The sequence below is a fragment of the Anomaloglossus baeobatrachus genome, chromosome 5, assembly GCF_048569485.1.
Source record: "Anomaloglossus baeobatrachus isolate aAnoBae1 chromosome 5, aAnoBae1.hap1, whole genome shotgun sequence".
Classification (NCBI taxonomy): Eukaryota; Metazoa; Chordata; class Amphibia; order Anura; family Aromobatidae; genus Anomaloglossus; species Anomaloglossus baeobatrachus.
In genome coordinates this window covers 424,095,571-424,113,325 of record NC_134357.1, presented here as the reverse complement: position 1 = coordinate 424,113,325, position 17,755 = coordinate 424,095,571, and the positions used below count along the sequence as shown (strand labels likewise).

The window sequence follows — 17,755 nt, the reverse complement described above, 5'->3', positions numbered from 1 at the left end:
ATATGACAGACCCCCTGCAGGAACGTGCGCACCTTAGGAAGACGTGCTAGACGCTTCTGAAAAAACACGGATAGTGCCGAAACTTGCCCTTTAAGGGAGCTGAGCGACAAGCCCTTTTCTAACCCCGATTGCAGAAAGGAAAGAAACTTGGGCAATGCAAATGGCCAGGGAGACACTCCCTGAGCAGAGCACCAGGACAAGAAAATCTTCCACGTTCTGTGGTAGATCTTAGCCGAATTCGACTTTCTAGCTTGTCTCATTGTGGCAACGACTCCCTGAGATAATCCAGCAGATGCTAGGATCCAGGACTCAATGGCCACACAGTCAGGTTCAGGGCCGCAGAATTCTGATGGAAAAACGGCCCTTGGGACAGTAAGTCTGGTCGGTCTGGCAGTGACCATGGTCGACCGATCGTGAGATGCCACAGATCCGGATACCACGACCTCCTCGGCCAGTCTGGAGCGACGAGTATGACGCGGCTGCACTCGGATCTGATCTTGCGTAGCACTCTGGGCAAGAGCGCCAGAGGCGGAAACACGTATGGGAGCTGAAACTGCGACCAATCTTGAACCAAGGCGTCTGCCGCCAGAGCTCTTTGATCGCGCGACCTCGCCATGAATGCCGGGACCTTGTTGTTGTGCCGGGATGCCATTAGGTCGACGTCCGGCACTCCCCAGCGGCGACAGATTTCCTGAAACACGTCCGGGTGAAGGGACCATTCCCCTGCGTCCATGCCCTGGCGACTGAGGAAGTCTGCTTCCCAGTTTTCTACGCCTGGAATGTGAACCGCGGATATGGTGGATGCTCTGTCCTCCACCCACATTAGAATGCGCCGGACTTCTTGGAAGGCTTGCCGACTGCGCGTCCCTCCTTGGTGGTTGATGTATGCCACCGCTGTGGAGTTGTCCGATTGGATTCGGATCTGCTTTCCTTCCAGCCACTGTTGGAAGGCCAGTAGAGCAAGATACACTGCTCTGATCTCCAGAACATTGATCTGAAGGGTGGACTCCTGCGGAGTCCACGTCCCCTGAGCCCTGTGGTGGAGAAATACTGCTCCCCACCCTGACAGACTCGCATCTGTCGTGACTACTGCCCAGGATGGGGGCAGGAAGGATCTTCCCTGAGACAATGAGGTGGGAAGGAGCCACCATTGTAGAGAGTCTTTGGCCGTCTGGGAAAGCGAGACTTTCCTGTCCAGGGACGTTGACTTCCCGTCCCATTGGCGGAGAATGTCCCATTGAAGTGGGCGCAGATGAAACTGCGCAAAGGGAACTGCTTCCATGGCTGCCACCATCTTCCCTAGGAAATGCATGAGGCGCCGCAAGGGATGCAACTGGCCCTGCAGAAGAGATTGCACCCCTGTCTGTAGTGACCGCTGCTTGTCCAGCGGAAGCTTCACTATCGCTGCTAGAGTATGAAACTCCATGCCAAGATACGTTAGTGACTGAGTCGGTGATAGGATCGACTTTGGAAAGTTGATGATCCATCCGAAAGACTGTAGAGTCTCCAGCGTAGCATTCAGGCTGTGCTGACATGCCTCCTGAGAGGGAGCTTTGACCAATAAGTCGTCTAGGTAAGGGATCACCGAGTGTCCCTGAGAGTGCAAGACTGCTACCACCGCCGCCATGACCTTGGTGAAGACCCGTGGGGCTGTCGCCAGACCAAATGGAAGAGCTACGAACTGAAAATGGTCGTCTCCTATCACAAAACGTAGAAAACGTTGATGTTCTGTAGCAATTGGCACGTGGAGATAAGCATCTTTGATGTCTATTGAGGCAAGGAAGTCTCCTCTGGACATTGAGGCAATGACAGAGCGGAGGGTTTCCATCCGGAACCTCCTGGCGTGCACATGTTTGTTGAGCCGTTTTAGGTCCAGAACAGGACGGAACGAGCCGTCCTTTTTTGGAACCACAAAGAGATTGGAGTAAAATCCTTGCCCTTGTTCCTGAGGAGGGACTGGGATAATCACTCCTTCCGCTCTTAGGGAATCCACCGCCTGCAGCAGAGCATCTGCTCGGTCTGGACGTGGGGAGGTTCTGTAGAACCGAGCTGGAGGACGAGAATTGAACTCGATTCTGTACCCGCGAGACAAAATGTCCGTCACCCACCGGTCTTTGACCTGTGACATCCAAATGCCGGAAAAGCGGGAGAGCCTGCCCCCGACCGGCGATGCGGAGGGGGGGGCTGGAAGTCATGAGGTAGCCGCTTTGGAAGCGGTACCTCCATTTGCTTTCTTGGGGCGTGTGTGAGTCCGCCACGAATCTGAGTTTCTTTGCGTCCTCTGAGTCCCTTTGGACGAGGTAAACGGTGTCTTGCCCGAACCTCGAAAGGACTGAAACCTCTGCTGCCACTTTTTCTGCTGAGGTTTGGATGTTCTGGGTTGTGGTAAAGAGGAGTCTTTACCCTTGGACTGCTTAATGATGTCAGCCAATGGCTCGCCAAACAGTCTATCTCTAGACAAAGGCAAACTGGTTAAACATTTTTTGGAACCAGCATCTGCTTTCCAGTCCTTTAACCACAAGGCTCTGCGCAAAACTACCGAATTGGCGGACGCCATTGAGGTGCGACTGGTAGATTCTAGGACCGCATTGATAGCGTAAGACGCAAACGCCGACATCTGCGTGGTAAGGTGCGCCACTTGCGGCACTGCTGGATGCATGATAGCATCCACTTTTGCTAAGCCAGCTGAAATAGCCTGGAGTGCCCATACGGCTGCGAATGCCGGAGCAAACGACGCGCCGATAGCTTCATAGACAGATTTTAACCAAAGGTCCATCTGTCTGTCATTGGCATCTTTAAGTGAAGCGCCATCCTCCACTGCAACTATGGATCTAGCTGCAAGTTTGGAAATCGGGGGGTCTACCTTTGGACACTGTGTCCAGCGCTTGACCACCTCAGGGGGGAAAGGGAAACGCGTATCTTTAGATCGTTTAGAGAAACGCCTTTCTGGGTGAGCGTCGTGCTTCTGGATTGATTCTCTGAAGTCAGAGTGATCTAACAAAGCACTCAATTTACGCTTGGGATAAAGGAAACGAAACTTTTCCTGCTCCGCAGCCGCCTCTTCTGCTGAAGGGGCTGGGGGAGAAATATCCAACAGCCTATTGATGGCTGAGATAAGGTCGTTTACCATGGCATCCCCATCCGGGGTATCCAGGTTGAGAGGGGTTCCAGGAGTGGATTCCTGATCACTCTCATCCGACACATCGCAGGGAGACTGATTGCGCTGAGACCCTGAGCAGTGTGAAGACGTCGAGGGTCTTTCCCAGCGAGCTCGCTTAGGGTGGCTGGGGCCATCATCTGAGTCATAATCCTCGGCCTGTGAAGCCGGGGACCCCCCTGTGGGCTGGATACATTCCAAGTAAGGGGGACCTGAGGACTGAGGCCTCTCCGTGCCCAGAGACTGAGCCCCATGCATAGATTGCAAGGTTTCAAGGATTTTTGCCATAGATACAGACATATTATCTGCAAAAACTGCAAAGTCCGTCCCTGTCACCGGGGCAGAACTTACAAGCGTCTCAGCCTGGGTCACTACCTCTCCTGACTCCGGCTGGCGAAGCAGCACCGGGTCGGAGCATTGCACACAATGGGGGTCATCGGAGCCTGCTGGTAGATTAGCCCCACATGCAGCACACGCAGTATACACAGCCCTTTTTGCCTTGGCCGCCTTGCGTTTTGAGGATGACATGTTGCTGCTTCCACAGAGCGATCTGGGATATGCAGCCAGAAGCGCACCTCACAGTGCAAGAAATACAATATCTATATATATGTACCCAGTACACTGACACACAGTGAGGCACTAGAGGGACCAGCACAGAAAAATCGCTTACCGCCCGCTTAAAAAGCGGGTGTGTGGTCGCCAGATAGCCCCTAGTCCAGGTCTCCCAGAGCCTTGCGTCCTTCCTCCAGCCAGGCATGCATGTAATGGCTGCCGGCGTCTCTAGAGAGGAAGGGGGGCGGGCCCTGGGCGTTCCTGGCCAAGAGCGGGAAGCCTGCTTCCCTCTGTGCCAAGTGAGAGGGCTGGAGCATGTAAATCAGGCTCCAGCCCTCGTCGCTGCTAGCGAACAGCGTCTCTCCCCTACCCTGAATGACAGGGTGGGGGCGGGAACGAAACGGAGCTGCCGGCGTCCTAGGCCCAAAAAGCCGGGGACTAAATTTATAACCGCCGCCGCCGTAAAAGCGCGGACGGCGGATCCCCGGCGCACCACAAGTCACAGCAGCGCCGCCCGGTCCAGAGGGGGTCGGCGCTGCGTTCCCAAACACAAACAATCCCCCAGTAATCTGTAGGGACACCAACTCCACGTTGCGGTCCCCGGCGCACTACAACACCCAGCCAGCCCGGAGTGTGTCTGTGCCTGCCGGGGACACAGAGTACCTGTATGATGCAGGGCCTGTCCCTGATCGTACTCCTGCTCCGTCTCCATCAGGTTCTAATGGGTCTGTGGATGGAGCCCGGCATCAGAGCTGAGAGGCCGGCAGGATCCCACTTCCACAGAGCCCTACAAGGGGATGTGGAAGGAAAACAGCATGACAGGCTCCAGCCCTGTACCAGCAATAGGTACCTCAACCTTACAACACCATCCAGGGGTGAGAAGGGAGCATGCTGGGGACACTATATGTGTCCTCTTTTCTTCCATCCGAAATAGTCAGCAGCTACTGCTGACTAAAATCTGTGGAGCTATGCATGGAATGTCTGACCTCCTTCGCACACAAAGCTAAAACTGGAGAACCCGTGATACCACGGGGGGGGGGGTATAGCCAGAGGGGGAGGGGCCTTGCACTTTTAATGTAGTGCTTTGTGTGGCCTCCAGAGGGCAGTAGCTATACCCCAATCGTCTGGGTCTCCCAATAGAGCGCTGAAGAAAGTAATGTATTTCTATTATACTTTTCCTCTGATTGTTCCACTCCTGGTTTTAGCTACAAATACTGAGGTAAAAAAACCTCACCAAATACTCAGTGTGTGCACGTGGCCTTACAAATACGGAGGTAAAATACTCACACAATACGCAGTGTGTGCACGTGGCCTTACAAATACTGAGGTAAAATACTCACACAATACTCAGTGTGTGCACGTGGCCTAAGATTCACTTTTCAGAGCTGGATCTGTCACTGTGGCAGGTGACATAATACAATTATCACCTCTTCCAACAAGCCTACAACCTACAATAGCCCTCAGCCCAGTAGACCACTGCGCAACCAGCTCTGTCCTCACCTATTGTACCATCACCCATTCCCTGTAGACTGTGAGCCCTCGCGGGCAGGGTCCTCTCTCCTCCTATACCAGTCTGTCTTGTACGGTTAATGATTGTTGTACGTATACCCTCTTTCACTTGTAAAGCGCCGTGGAATAAATGGCGCTATAATAATAAATAATAATAATAATAATAATTATGACCCTTGCCAGAACACCTAACATGTCATTGATTGCAGTTGTAATTTGCTTTGCTGAGGTTTAGGCTTTGTTTTTTTTTGTTTATTTTTTTTTAACATATGGCAAATTGTAAAAACAGTTGCGTGACAGCCATCCAGTTACTTCTTAGGTCACACGACTTGTCCAAGACAGGTGGACACATGTGGCCCTAGCCATATACTAGTGTCAGATAGAGAAATTCCACATTATCATGATTGTTAAGAAATGTCGCCAGGCAGTGGAACAAGCTATGATCAGTCCCAGCCACAAACTGCAGGATCACTTAGTAGGTGCCTATAGAAACCCCAATGCACTCCATGGACAAAAGTATTGGGACACATCTCTTCTCAGGTTTGTCATTCAGTCCCTTTGCCCTCGGTGTGTAATATCTATCCCCTCGTCATACAGTCAGCATTAACATTTGAGAACAAATGGGTCGCTCTAAAAGAGCTCACTGATCCACCGGTGACGCCCTATTACAGGACCACGCTGGTAACAAATTAGTACATGACCCTCAACATTCCATAACTGCCTGTGACTGATATATGAAGAGGAAGAAACCGGAGCAAAATCAGCCATACAGACCACGTAAAGTTACAGAGTGGGGTCACAGAGTGCTGAGGAGCAGGGGACAGAAAAGTCACCAACGCTCTGCTGACTGTAGAAATCCAAAACTCCCTCAGGAATGAGGCCCTTCAAAACCTATGACGTCAGAGCAAGTGCGGGTGTATAAAGCAGGCAGAGCTTGCACTGTACAAGGCAGATGATGGCTGTGTTCCACAGCCAGTATCTGCCTCTAGCAGCCAGTTCCTACTGTTAATATGTTAAATGTCGGACACCGGAACTGCATCAAAATATTAAAATTGCTTACCCTTTAAAATATTGTGAAGAAAGAAAAAACAGAAATGCCCAAATTGCCATTTTTTTAGTCACCGCAACTACCATGAAAAATATGATAAAAACAAAAAACATAGCATGTACCATTGTATGGAAAAATGATAGTTTCAGGTACAGCTACAACTTATCCCCTAATAAACACGCCCCCATACAGCTATGTTGGAGGGGAAAAAAAATGATGGCTCTCTGAAGGGGAGGAAAAAACAAAAGCGTAAAATGGAAGTTGGCCACATCCTTAAAGGGTTAATCATTATCAACACAAAAATCATGTGCTGGGAGCTTCAAGACATGGGTTTTTATAGCAGTGCAGCCTTACATCACCAAGCACAATGCCAAGTGCAGGATGGAGTGGTGTAAGGCAGCCGCCACTGGAGCAGTGGAAATCTGGTCCGTGCAGTGATGGATCACCATGCTCTATCCGGCATCTGATGGACAAGTCTTGGTTGGTGAATGCCAGCTGGGACAATGCAGTCAAGCAAGGAAAAGTTTGGTGGAGGAGGGATAATTCTATGGGATGTATTTCAGGGGGGCAGTCCAGGTCCCTTAGGTCCAGTGAAGAGAAATCGTAATGCCTCAGAATACAAGACATTCTGGATAATTGTAGCTTCCAACTTTGTGAACACTTTGTGGAACGCCTTTTTCTGTTTCCCATGATTGTGGAAAATTGAAGTAAGATAATGACTGACCACATAGAGCCCTGACCTTAACTGCATAAAACTAGGAAAAATCTAGAACGGAGATTGTGATCAAAACCTCCAACAGACCCCTCCGAAATCTTCCCAGAAGAGGAGAAACCGTTCTAGATAGAAAGGTCAATCTATCCAGATTATGTCTATGGATATAGAATGGGAAGTCATAAAAGCTCCCATAGGTGTCCCAATATGCCCATATAGCGCATGGACCGGCTTGAAATTTCCTGCATAGCATTGCTATATAATATTTGTGTCTTTGCTGGACAAGATTATGCCATGATCTCCACATTTAACCCTTACCTTCCTGTGGAGGGGCAGAAGTCTGTCTGGCCTCACCACCCTCCTCCTTTTGCAGTGGAGGACAGGTCGTGTTCTTGCGCACACACAGCTGTTGTCACCCATGGAGGCTGCCGGCTTACTGGGCGTCTGCTCCTCCAGCTCAGAGCTAGAGCGGGACGGGAGCCTGTTGGGAGATCGAACACATGCAGCATTATCCATAGATAACTAACCCAAAAGGACAAATAATACACACTCCATAAAAACCAAAGAGAAATGGAGATCTTAAAAATTAACAATGTTTATTAGATATAAATTAAAAACATACACAAAAGGCAAGGGGTGAATAAATACAGATACAGTGCAACCTTGATTAACGAGAACAATCCGTTCTGGGAGTGTGCTTGTTAACCAAGTTACTCGTTCAGCAAAGCAAGATTTCCCATAGGAAATCATTGCAATGCAGACAATTCGTTCCACAACTTGTTAAATGTCCCATTCAGGTCCCCTATTGTGTCATTCCACACACGCACAAACACACATTATGCTCACCTTACCTTCCGTTCCCTCGCCGGTCTCCTGTGACTTGCTGTTCACCAGTACGGGCTGTGTATCGGGTTACCATAACGACGAGGGAGGAACTTCAGCTGCCAGAGCGCTGACGTCAAAGGCAGGAGTTGCTTGCCTCTGATTGGTCAGCGTGCTGCCTTTGAGTAGCGTCTGACAGGGGAACTTCCTGCTTCGTCGCTATGGTTGCCTATGCACAGCCTGGAGTGGAGCGGCGAACTACAGGACCCAGGAGGCCGGCGATGGAACTGAAGGTACACACATTATGCTCACCTTATCTTCCGTTCCATCGCCGGCCTCCTGGGTCTTTTAGTTCGCCGTGAGGATGTCGCAATGAGCTGGCGGACTACAAGAACCATGAGGCCGGCGGTGGAACGGAAGGTAAGGTGAGCATAATACTGTATTGTGTGTGTGTATAAAAATGTATTGTGTGTGTGTATACATGTGTGTGTGTGTTTGTGTGGACTGCAAGTGCAGGTCAGAGCGCGGTGGATGTATGGAACCGAAGTGTGTGCGGTGAGGATTTCGCTTGTACAGCAAAGCTTTCTCGTAAAACGGGTTACAAATTTACAGAAAGCTTTGCTTGTTAAGCGAAATTTTCGTTAAGTGGGTTACTCGTTAAGCGAGGTTTCACTGTAATGCAGCAGGGCTGGAATGAATTCAGATAAACAGTCTGACAATATAAGTAAAAAATAAATACAATAATAAATTAATAATAATTTTATTCATTTATATAGCGCTATTAATTCCACAGCGCTTTACATACATTGGCAATGAGTATAACTTAGATCTCGTGGCACTGAAATAGAAAAATTAATGAATTCCCAATGTGAAAAATTATTATAAAAAACATTTATAAGTTAAAAACTTCTCTATTTAATAAACATCCAAGTGGATATCAAAGGATGTGATATAAAGTCCAGAATCCCAGAGTGCCTATCTGCTATATCTTCCTTCTTTTCCTCTCGCTTCCTAAAGCTCAATATGGCCAAAACTGAACTGATCATCTTTCCTCCATCTCCCCTGCACTCTCCACCTGATCTATCCATTACAATTAATAACATCACGCTCTCCCCAGCACCCAAAGTTCGGTGCCTCGGAGTGACCTTTGACTCTGCCCTGTCCTTCATACCGCACATCCAATCCCTCACCACCTCCTGCCGTTTTCAACTCAAAAATATCTCCAGAATCCGCCCTTTCCTCAATCCCCAATCTACAAAAATTCTAGTGCACGCCCTCATAATCTCCCGCATCGACTACTGCAACATCCTCCTCTGTGGTCTCCCTGCTAACACACTCGCCCCTCTCCAGTCCATCCTTAACTCTGCTGCCCGACTGATCCACCTCTCTCCTCAATACCACCCCGCTTCTCCTCTCTGCAAGTCCCTCCACTGGCTCCCAATCTTCCACCGTATCCAATTCAAATTACTAACACTGACCTACAAAGCTATCCATAATCTGTCTCCTCCATATATCTCTGAACTAATCTCTCGCTACACTCCAAAACGTAACCTCCGGTCCTCCCAAGATCTCCTTCTATCCTCCTCTCTCATTCGCTCCTCATGCAACCGACTCCAAGACTTCTCCCGAGCATCCCCAGTCTCCTGGAACTCACTGCCTCAACACGTCAGACTATCTACTACACTTGCAAACTTCAAACGGACCCTGAAAACTTATCTGTTCAGAAATGCCTATAATCTACAATGACCTCACCGCCCCACCACCGTGCGGAGCTGCCGCCCCACCACCGTGCGGAGCTGCCGCCCCACCACCGTGCGGAGCTGCCGCCCCACCACCGTGCGGAGCTGCCGCCCCACCACCGTGCGGAGCTGCCGCCCCACCACCGTGCGGAGCTGCCGCCCCACCACCGTGCGGAGCTGCCGCCCCACCACCGTGCGGAGCTGCCGCCCCACCACCGTGCGGAGCTGCCGCCCCACCACCGTGCGGAGCTGCCGCCCCACCACCGTGCGGAGCTGCCGCCCAACCTACACCCCACCTACTGTCTCCTCCCCAAAATCCTTTAGGATGTAAGCCCGCAAGGGCAGGGCCCTCTTCCCCCTGTGCTAGTCTGTCTATTGTAACGTGTACATGTACTCTGTATGTAACCCCCTCATGTACAGCACCATGGAATCAATGGTGCTCTATAAATAAACAATAATAATAATAATAATAATATAAATCAATATATACATAATAGTGAGTTCATGAAAAAATACATAAATACAGTGAATTAGGTAACAAAATAAAAATAGGTAAAAAGCCAAGGGGGTGGGGGGGTGATACTTTCACAAGGCGCCATAGTTATACATATATAGCAAATAACTCATACTCACATATTAACAACTCCATTGATGGGTTTCTGAAGGATTTTCGCCTCTGTCGCTCCAGGATCAGCCTACAGAATGTAAATGGGAGAAGTGTTAAGGTCGTGCACAACTGAACTGCTGGGGACAAACAAGCGCAATAAAGTCTAATCCAAATATATAGGGGAATACTGCATTGGTTATGTGCTCACTTTGTGTGAGGTTGTGTTACCCATAACCAGTAGTAAAAAGGTAAAATCCAGCTGCCGCAAGGTCCACAAGCCCAGAGGATGGAGCAGTACGCAGGAACCAGGAGAAACCGTGGATTAAAACTGCGCTGCTGGAGAAGAAAGAAGATCCAAATCACCGGATAGTGGATGGGGCTGCTTTATACAACGCGTTTCTAGTAAATGCCCTGAATTATTGGTAATTCGATGCATTTCTTGATGAAGTGGATTTCCCTTCGAAACGCGTTGTATAAAGCAGCCTTATCTACTATCCGGCGATTTGGATCTTCTTTCATCTCCAGCAGCGCAGTTTTAATCCACGTCTTCGGAAGGTCGTGCACTTGTAAAGATGAGGAAATCTCCAGACATTCGAGCAGTTACATGGAATTGAGTCATGCATTAATACCCAGCGGCTGCAGCTTCACTAATGGCCAGCAGAGGGAGCACAGGCCCCAGTGACTTTACATTGACCACTACACTGCCAGAAGATGGGAAATATGCTGCAGTAATTACACCAGATGGGAGGGGTGTGAGAAAGCAGATTATAGGATGCATGACAATAGCTAAAATAAAAGCTTCCCTCATTATATGGGGATGGAGCATATGCTCGCTGGCAGGTAGGACACCTCAGGACTTGTAAAGTGACATAAGATTCTTCAAGAAGAGATTCCAAGATGAAGTACAGGAGTATACACCTCCCCGGGAGCATAATGTGTGTTATATAGAGGGACGGGGGCATGTCACGGGAACGTAATAGCACAATGAGAATGTAAAGTTAACAAGGGCTCCAGAAACCAGGAATCTCCAACATAACCACAACTCCCAGCAAGGTGCCTGTCAGGGCACGCATAGAGTTGTACTTAAAGCCTCTTTACAGACTGTTGTGAAAGGGAACCAATTGTTACTCGTAACCCTTTTAAAATATGGGTAACATTACAAAGGAGAATTGCTATTTAGGCAATTCTCCAAAATTCAGGATGATGTAAGAGCTCTACTATGCCCGGAGATCTTGGGTAACCATTCACTAAATAACTAATTTATATGGTTTTAAGTGGTCACGATATAATCGGTGGGTTGTCCAGATGGGCTTCAAGTTAATCTAATGGTCAGACATGAGCCAACAGCCCCTTTAATATCATAAGCACGTCTATGTCGGTCTCACCTTTTTTTCAGTGTCCGGTGAAGGGGCTGTGGATGCGGCTGTTCTTGCATCTGTCGGAGAAGCTTGTAGGGGGTCCCCTGTGTTACTTTCTGCCGGACTGGCATCTCCAAGGACAACCTGGCCCTGCAGACAGAAGGAGTACATAGGGTTTTGTAGCTGCAGAGGTGGAAGGATCAGGGAGAGTAAAGTCGGTACACAAGAAGGTCCCATGACGCCCTGCGGCGCTGGCTGTCACCAAACTAGAGAGAAGTGCTGTCCCGGGTGACTCTCCGCGCTCACCTTCCCTGCTCGCAGCTGGCGGTAGAAGTCTGTGTGTTGCCGGATCCGATACTCCAGGTCAGACACGTGCGCCTGCAGCCAGTTCCACCGACTCACCACGTCTGCTCGCTCCTGAGCCCAAACCCATTCACAGCGCCTCTTCCTGGAGGAACAGAAGCAGTAAAGCATTACTAATGGCACCCCAACAAACAGAAGAGATATTTACCAAAAAATAAAGGAACAAGAGATTACAAGCCATTACTAATTCATTGAGCACCTGCTTTTCCTGCAGCAGCATCACAGCGCCACAAAGCAACAAGGCAGCAGGACGCTCACCAGACCAAAGAGCTGCTCTGCAGAATCCGCGCCAACAATTATCTGCATGGAGACGATTAAATCATGGCCTTAAGCTGCAACTCGTCCGGAAAGCACCTCCGGCCCCCGTAGCTCCATATGATATTTGTATATGGATGCAGTCAGCGCTAGTGTGGGCAACCTGACCACCTCCATCAAACCCCCCTCATATATACATCTTCATAGCTAGGAAGAGGATCCGTCAGGAGGGAAAAGCTGGGTGAAAAGAGTGAAGAGCAAAAACTAAGGAAAAAAAATGAAAAAAAAAATCTTGTACAGTTCGTCCAAGGCCCCATGCAGCAACCACAGGGAGAATAGAGACAACAGATGTCACATGACGGCCCTCCGGAGATAAGATCTGCCCACCCTCATCTACACCACCCCCACTCCGGCTTTACTGGACAGTCAGCCATTTATACACGACTGGAGAGAAAACTAAGAGCAGTCGGCGGCAGAGACATGGACGCTCCCTGCCTAATCCCCACTTCACTCACTCCGGCAGATATTCGCTGGGGGGGGCGACCGGGATCTCACTTTTGGCAATCAGAAAAGTCTCAGTGGTCCAGCACTATCAAACCAGAATTTAATTACTTACTAAGGCCCCAGACATCTGGTGGCTGACAGCCATGACCGCAATCTCTCCCATACACAGGAGCTCAGACTTTGAGGGCCACCAGCGGACGAGTCGTCAGGTGATCAGCAGTCAGACATTCCCAATCTCCCCTGATTAGTCGGTCGGTGCACACACACACACACACACACGATATGGGCAGGTTCGGCTGAAATTAGTCTAATGTGAATGGGGGCCCATAGATGACAGTTAGGTGAACCAGACGATGCCAATGTATGTGGAGCCTACGACTCTTTCCCGACAGATATTCGGGGAGAGACGGATGGAGCACATGGATTTCCAACGCCTGCACCTTTTGTTCTCTGGGAGATCAGGGGCTGCTAGAGATGTCTGACCGCAGCTCCCACGGAGGACACAGAGCACCGGGCCAAGCATCCTGTGTACACAGAAGGATCCATCCTTCAAGCAGACAAATATCTAATGGGTATGAGGGGCTTTTGGTAGATAAGACTTCAGGCTGGAATACCATTTTAATGTCTTTTTTTTTTCCTTCTTGTTATGGACGGTTACCATGGAGACACCAAGATTTGCACAGATGCTGCAGACACAAAACGGTAGGGAGTTTTTAATCAAGATGAAAAAAGTTGCATTTTTTAATGGCTCCAGAACATCTGGAATATAAAATAAAAAAAAAATCCGATCATAGCTTGGGGATGTCCTACCTGTGACATTCCAGCCTCTGCTATGGCCGTCAGAGCACACAGGGAATTTTGTAACAGAAAACCACAGGCTGTATACTCTGGACACACAGTATATCACGTGCCGGTCTCCTCCGCAGGATACCCCAGGGTGGGATGTTATCACCATGGTGGGTGTTCAACATCGTACAAAAGCACTGAGCAGAGGGGATCGTTCCTTGTGGTCATGTGTACCAAACGAGACCCCTGGATGTAACGGCAGACAGAATACTACACTTATATACGTATGGAGGGGGAGAACAACAATACTATAGGGCTTCAGGAGTATACTAATGTACTGAGATCATACCGGTAAGGGGAGTAGTACTTCCCCAGTATCACCCAGGTGATAGGAGTAGTAGTACTTCCCCAGTATCACCCAGGTAATAGGAGTAGTAGTACTTCCCCAGTATCACCCAGGTGATAGGAGTAGTAGTACTTCCCCAGTATCACCCAGGTAATAGGAGTAGTAGTACTTCCCCAGTATCACCCAGGTGATAGGAGTAGTAGTACTTCCCCAGTATCACCCAGGTAATAGGAGTAGTAGTACTTCCCCAGTATCACCCAGGTAATAGGAGTAGTAGTACTTCCCCAGTATCACCCAGGTGATAGGAGTAGTAGTACTTCCCCAGTATCACCCAGGTAATAGGAGTAGTAGTACTTCCCCAGTATCACCCAGGTAATAGGAGTAGTAGTACTTCCCCAGTATCACCCAGGTAATAGGAGTAGTAGTATTTTTCTGGTATCACACAGGTAATAGGAGTAGTAGTACTTCCCCAGTATCACCCAGGTAATAGCAGTATTAGTACTTTTCCGGTATCACCCAGGTAATAGGAGTAGTAGTACTTCCCCAGTATCACCCAGGTAATAGGAGTAGTAGTACTTCCCCAGTATCACCCAGGTAATAGGAGTAGTAGTATTTTTCTGGTATCACACAGGTAATAGGAGTAGTAGTACTTCCCCAGTATCACCCAGGTAATAGGAGTAGTAGTACTTCCCCAGTATCACCCAGGTAATAGGAGTAGTAGTACTTCCCCAGTATCACCCAGGTGATAGGAGTAGTAGTACTTCCCCAGTATCACCCAGGTAATAGGAGTAGTAGTACTTCCCCAGTATCACCCAGGTGATAGGAGTAGTAGTACTTCCCCAGTATCACCCAGGTAATAGGAGTAGTAGTACTTCCCCAGTATCACCCAGGTAATAGGAGTAGTAGTATTTTTCCGGTATCACACAGGTATTAGGAGTAGTAGTACTTCCCCAGTATCACCCAGGTAATAGGAGTAGTAGTACTTTTCTGGTATCACCCAGGTAATAGGAGTAGTAGTACTTTTCCGGTATCACGCAGGTAATAGGAGTAGTAGTACTTTTCTGGTATCACCCAGGTAATAGGAGTAGTAGTACTTTTCTGGTATCACCCAGGTAATAGGAGTAGTAGTACTTTTCTGGTATCACCCAGGTAATAGGAGTAGTAGTACTTTTCTGGTATCACCCAGGTAATAGGAGTAGTAGTACTTTTCTGGTATCACCCAGGTAATAGGAGTAGTAGTACTTTCCTGGTATCACCCAGGTAATAGGAGTAGTAGTACTTTTCCGGTATCACACAGGTATTAGGAGTAGTAGTACTTCCCCAGTATTACACTTCTTTTCCATGTACAAACAACTTGGTGATCAGATGTTCAGTCTTTGGAAAGTCTTTTAAAAGGGAATCTGTCACCAGGTTTTTGCTCCCCCATCTAAGAGCAGCATAATGTAGAGACAGAGACCCCGACTCCAGCGATGTGTCGCTTACTGAGCCGTTTGCTGTCATTTTGACAAAATCAATGTTTTCTCTGCTGCGGATCTATCAGTTATACAGAGCTCATGAATATGCTGGAGTACAGTCAGCACGCCAAGTAGTCCTGTAATGATAAAATCACTGTTCAAAGGGAACCGATCACCAGATATTGTGACTATAACCTGCAGCCTCCACCAATGGCTCTTATATACAATATTCTAGAATGATGTATATAAGAGCCCAGGCCGCTGTGTAGAATGTAAAAAATACTAAACTAAGAGGTGGTCCGGTGCGATTGGTGTCACTGCTCTCTGATCCGGCGCCTCCTCTCTGCTGTGATCTCCATCCTCCTATAAAGCCCAGGCCGGCATTACAGTCCTGTGCAGGCGCACTTTGATGTGCCCTGCTCAGGGCAAATCAAAGTACTATAATGTGCAGGCGCGAGGAAAGGTCAAAGCCCACCTGCGCAGTACAATATTTTGATCTACATTGAGCAGGGCACATCAAAGTGCGCCTGCACAGGACCTAGATGTCGGCTAGTGTGGATGACATAGGACGGAGTCATGCACACGGGCCTTAGAAGAAGGAGGATGGAAGCGCTGAACCAGAGAGCAGCGACACCCATTGGACCGGACCGCCCTCAGGTGAGTATTATAAAGGTGTTTTTACATTCTACACAGCGGCCTGGGCTCTTATATACAGCATTCTAATATGCTGTATATAGGAGCTCAGTGGTGGTGGCAGCAGCTCATAAGGGAAAAACCTGGTGACAGGTCCCCAGCAGTAGATCAAAACTGCACTAAGCAGCCCAGTAAGTAACATAGCTGGAATCAGGATCTCTGCTCCTGCATTATGCTGCTCTCAGATTAAGTGTTAAAAACCTGGTGACAGATTCCCTTTAACCGATTCAGGTCTCCAAAAATGCCGGAGTGGTTAAAATGTGACTGGTCCATTCTTCTGGTGTTTTTTGGTTGAAAGTTGATCAATGCGTTACAATAGAAAGCATTGGGAAGGCTCAAAAGATGTTGGGTGTCTTTCAGCGTGTTTATGTAAAAAAAAAAAAAAAGAAAATAAAAAGAAGATGCAAAACAAATTGAAAAAAAAAAAAAAATAAAAATAAAAGCGCTTTAGGTTTAAAAAAAAAAAAAAAAAATAAGGAACTTCCACTTCATAAACAGACATTGTGATCCACCTTCAAAAAAATTGTCCCTTTTTGGTTTGCAGTGACAGAGGTTGCCAACCACCACCACACAGGCTGCTATCAATGATAAACAGATGTAGCAGAGCTGACGCGTTCAGGCAGGTGCTTCCTGGCGAATTTGATCACAAATCATGTGCCGCACCCAAAGACTGTGCTGCACCACATACAATGTAGTGAATGTAGCTGCGTCAAGCTAGGTAACATCCTGGTTTACGTGCAGTCCCATGTAAAATTCCAGAAAAACACATCACAAATGCAAACTAGCAAGCTCAGCTCTGCTACACTGGTACAGTCACAGTCGGTGCCAACAGATCAGACGGCACGTTTCCTGGGACAGGTTTGGTGCAAGTAAAAAGCCATTAATTTGAGTAATGTCTGCGATACGGATTCTAAGAATATCAGAAATAAAAAGAAACACCCAAAGTAGAAAGACATGGCAGCGGCTATAAATAGACCTACTGATAAGGAGGCCTGCGGACATCAAGACACTGCAGAAAGACTAGGAAAAAAAGAAATCAGCTGATATCAGAGGACAATCGCTTGCTGGGAAAAAGATAAGCGACAGCCAAGGTCATGGAGAATGGAATTCTGACTGAGGTAAGAAGTAAATATATCTGTCAGGACGCCCTCACACCTTAATGGCAGGCAGGTATAGGTCTGGGGGGACTATTGCGGCTCATGTTTTGGATGAACCACTAGGTGGCGCATTGGAAAACACACGAGCCGGCTAGACGTCTGCAATAGATTTATTACCCATATGAATGAATGCACAAAACTCGCCCCGCAATGACCGCCATCATTAACACCGAGAAGTAGGCCCTGATCAAGGGGACACCCTCCGAAACCTGGTCATGGAACATCAGAGCCATGATACCGTCACACTGGTGGGCTTCATGAGCTCAGGGACCTATAGAGAAGAGCCAATCATGTTTTGGTGCCACCTGGTCTCAGCTCAAGGACTAGACCAGTGACCCCAAACCTATAGTTCATGGTTCAGAAAGTAATCTGGAATCAGGGAGATAGTGAAGGACTAAAATACACATTGTTTTCTGGGCTTGTGTGCTCCCTCCTGACACTGTGCAGACATGGCATTATCAGGCCTTTTGTCCAGATGTTTGCAGCTCTGGGGTAAACCAGCCATAGATAAGAGACATTGCAGTAAGCCAGCCACATACAGCTTCAGTATGTTCCATTAGTTAGAAGTGGTTTAGGGCTTCTTCCTCCCCCATAGTTCTGACATTCACCATATGACTGGTTACCTGGGCTTCCCTATTTGTGCCCTGCACTGCCACTGCTGGAGTTCCCCTTTAAATGAGCAGTGACATCTGG

At 48.4% G+C, this 17,755-nt stretch overlaps 1 protein-coding gene across 4 annotated transcripts in view; it reads right to left on the bottom strand.

Annotated features, from left to right (window-relative positions):
• Positions 1 to 17,755, bottom strand: part of KANSL1 (KAT8 regulatory NSL complex subunit 1) — a 143,812-nt gene that overhangs the window by 39,029 nt on the left and 87,028 nt on the right. For all 4 annotated transcript variants that reach the window (XM_075350308.1, XM_075350309.1, XM_075350307.1 and 1 more), the window contains 4 exons: positions 11,811 to 11,952; positions 11,532 to 11,654; positions 10,173 to 10,234; positions 7,297 to 7,459 (listed from right to left, as the gene is read on the bottom strand). In XM_075350308.1, the coding sequence (XP_075206423.1) occupies positions 7,297 to 7,459; positions 10,173 to 10,234; positions 11,532 to 11,654; positions 11,811 to 11,952 (490 nt within the window). The remainder of the gene's footprint in view (positions 1 to 7,296; positions 7,460 to 10,172; positions 10,235 to 11,531; positions 11,655 to 11,810; positions 11,953 to 17,755) is intronic.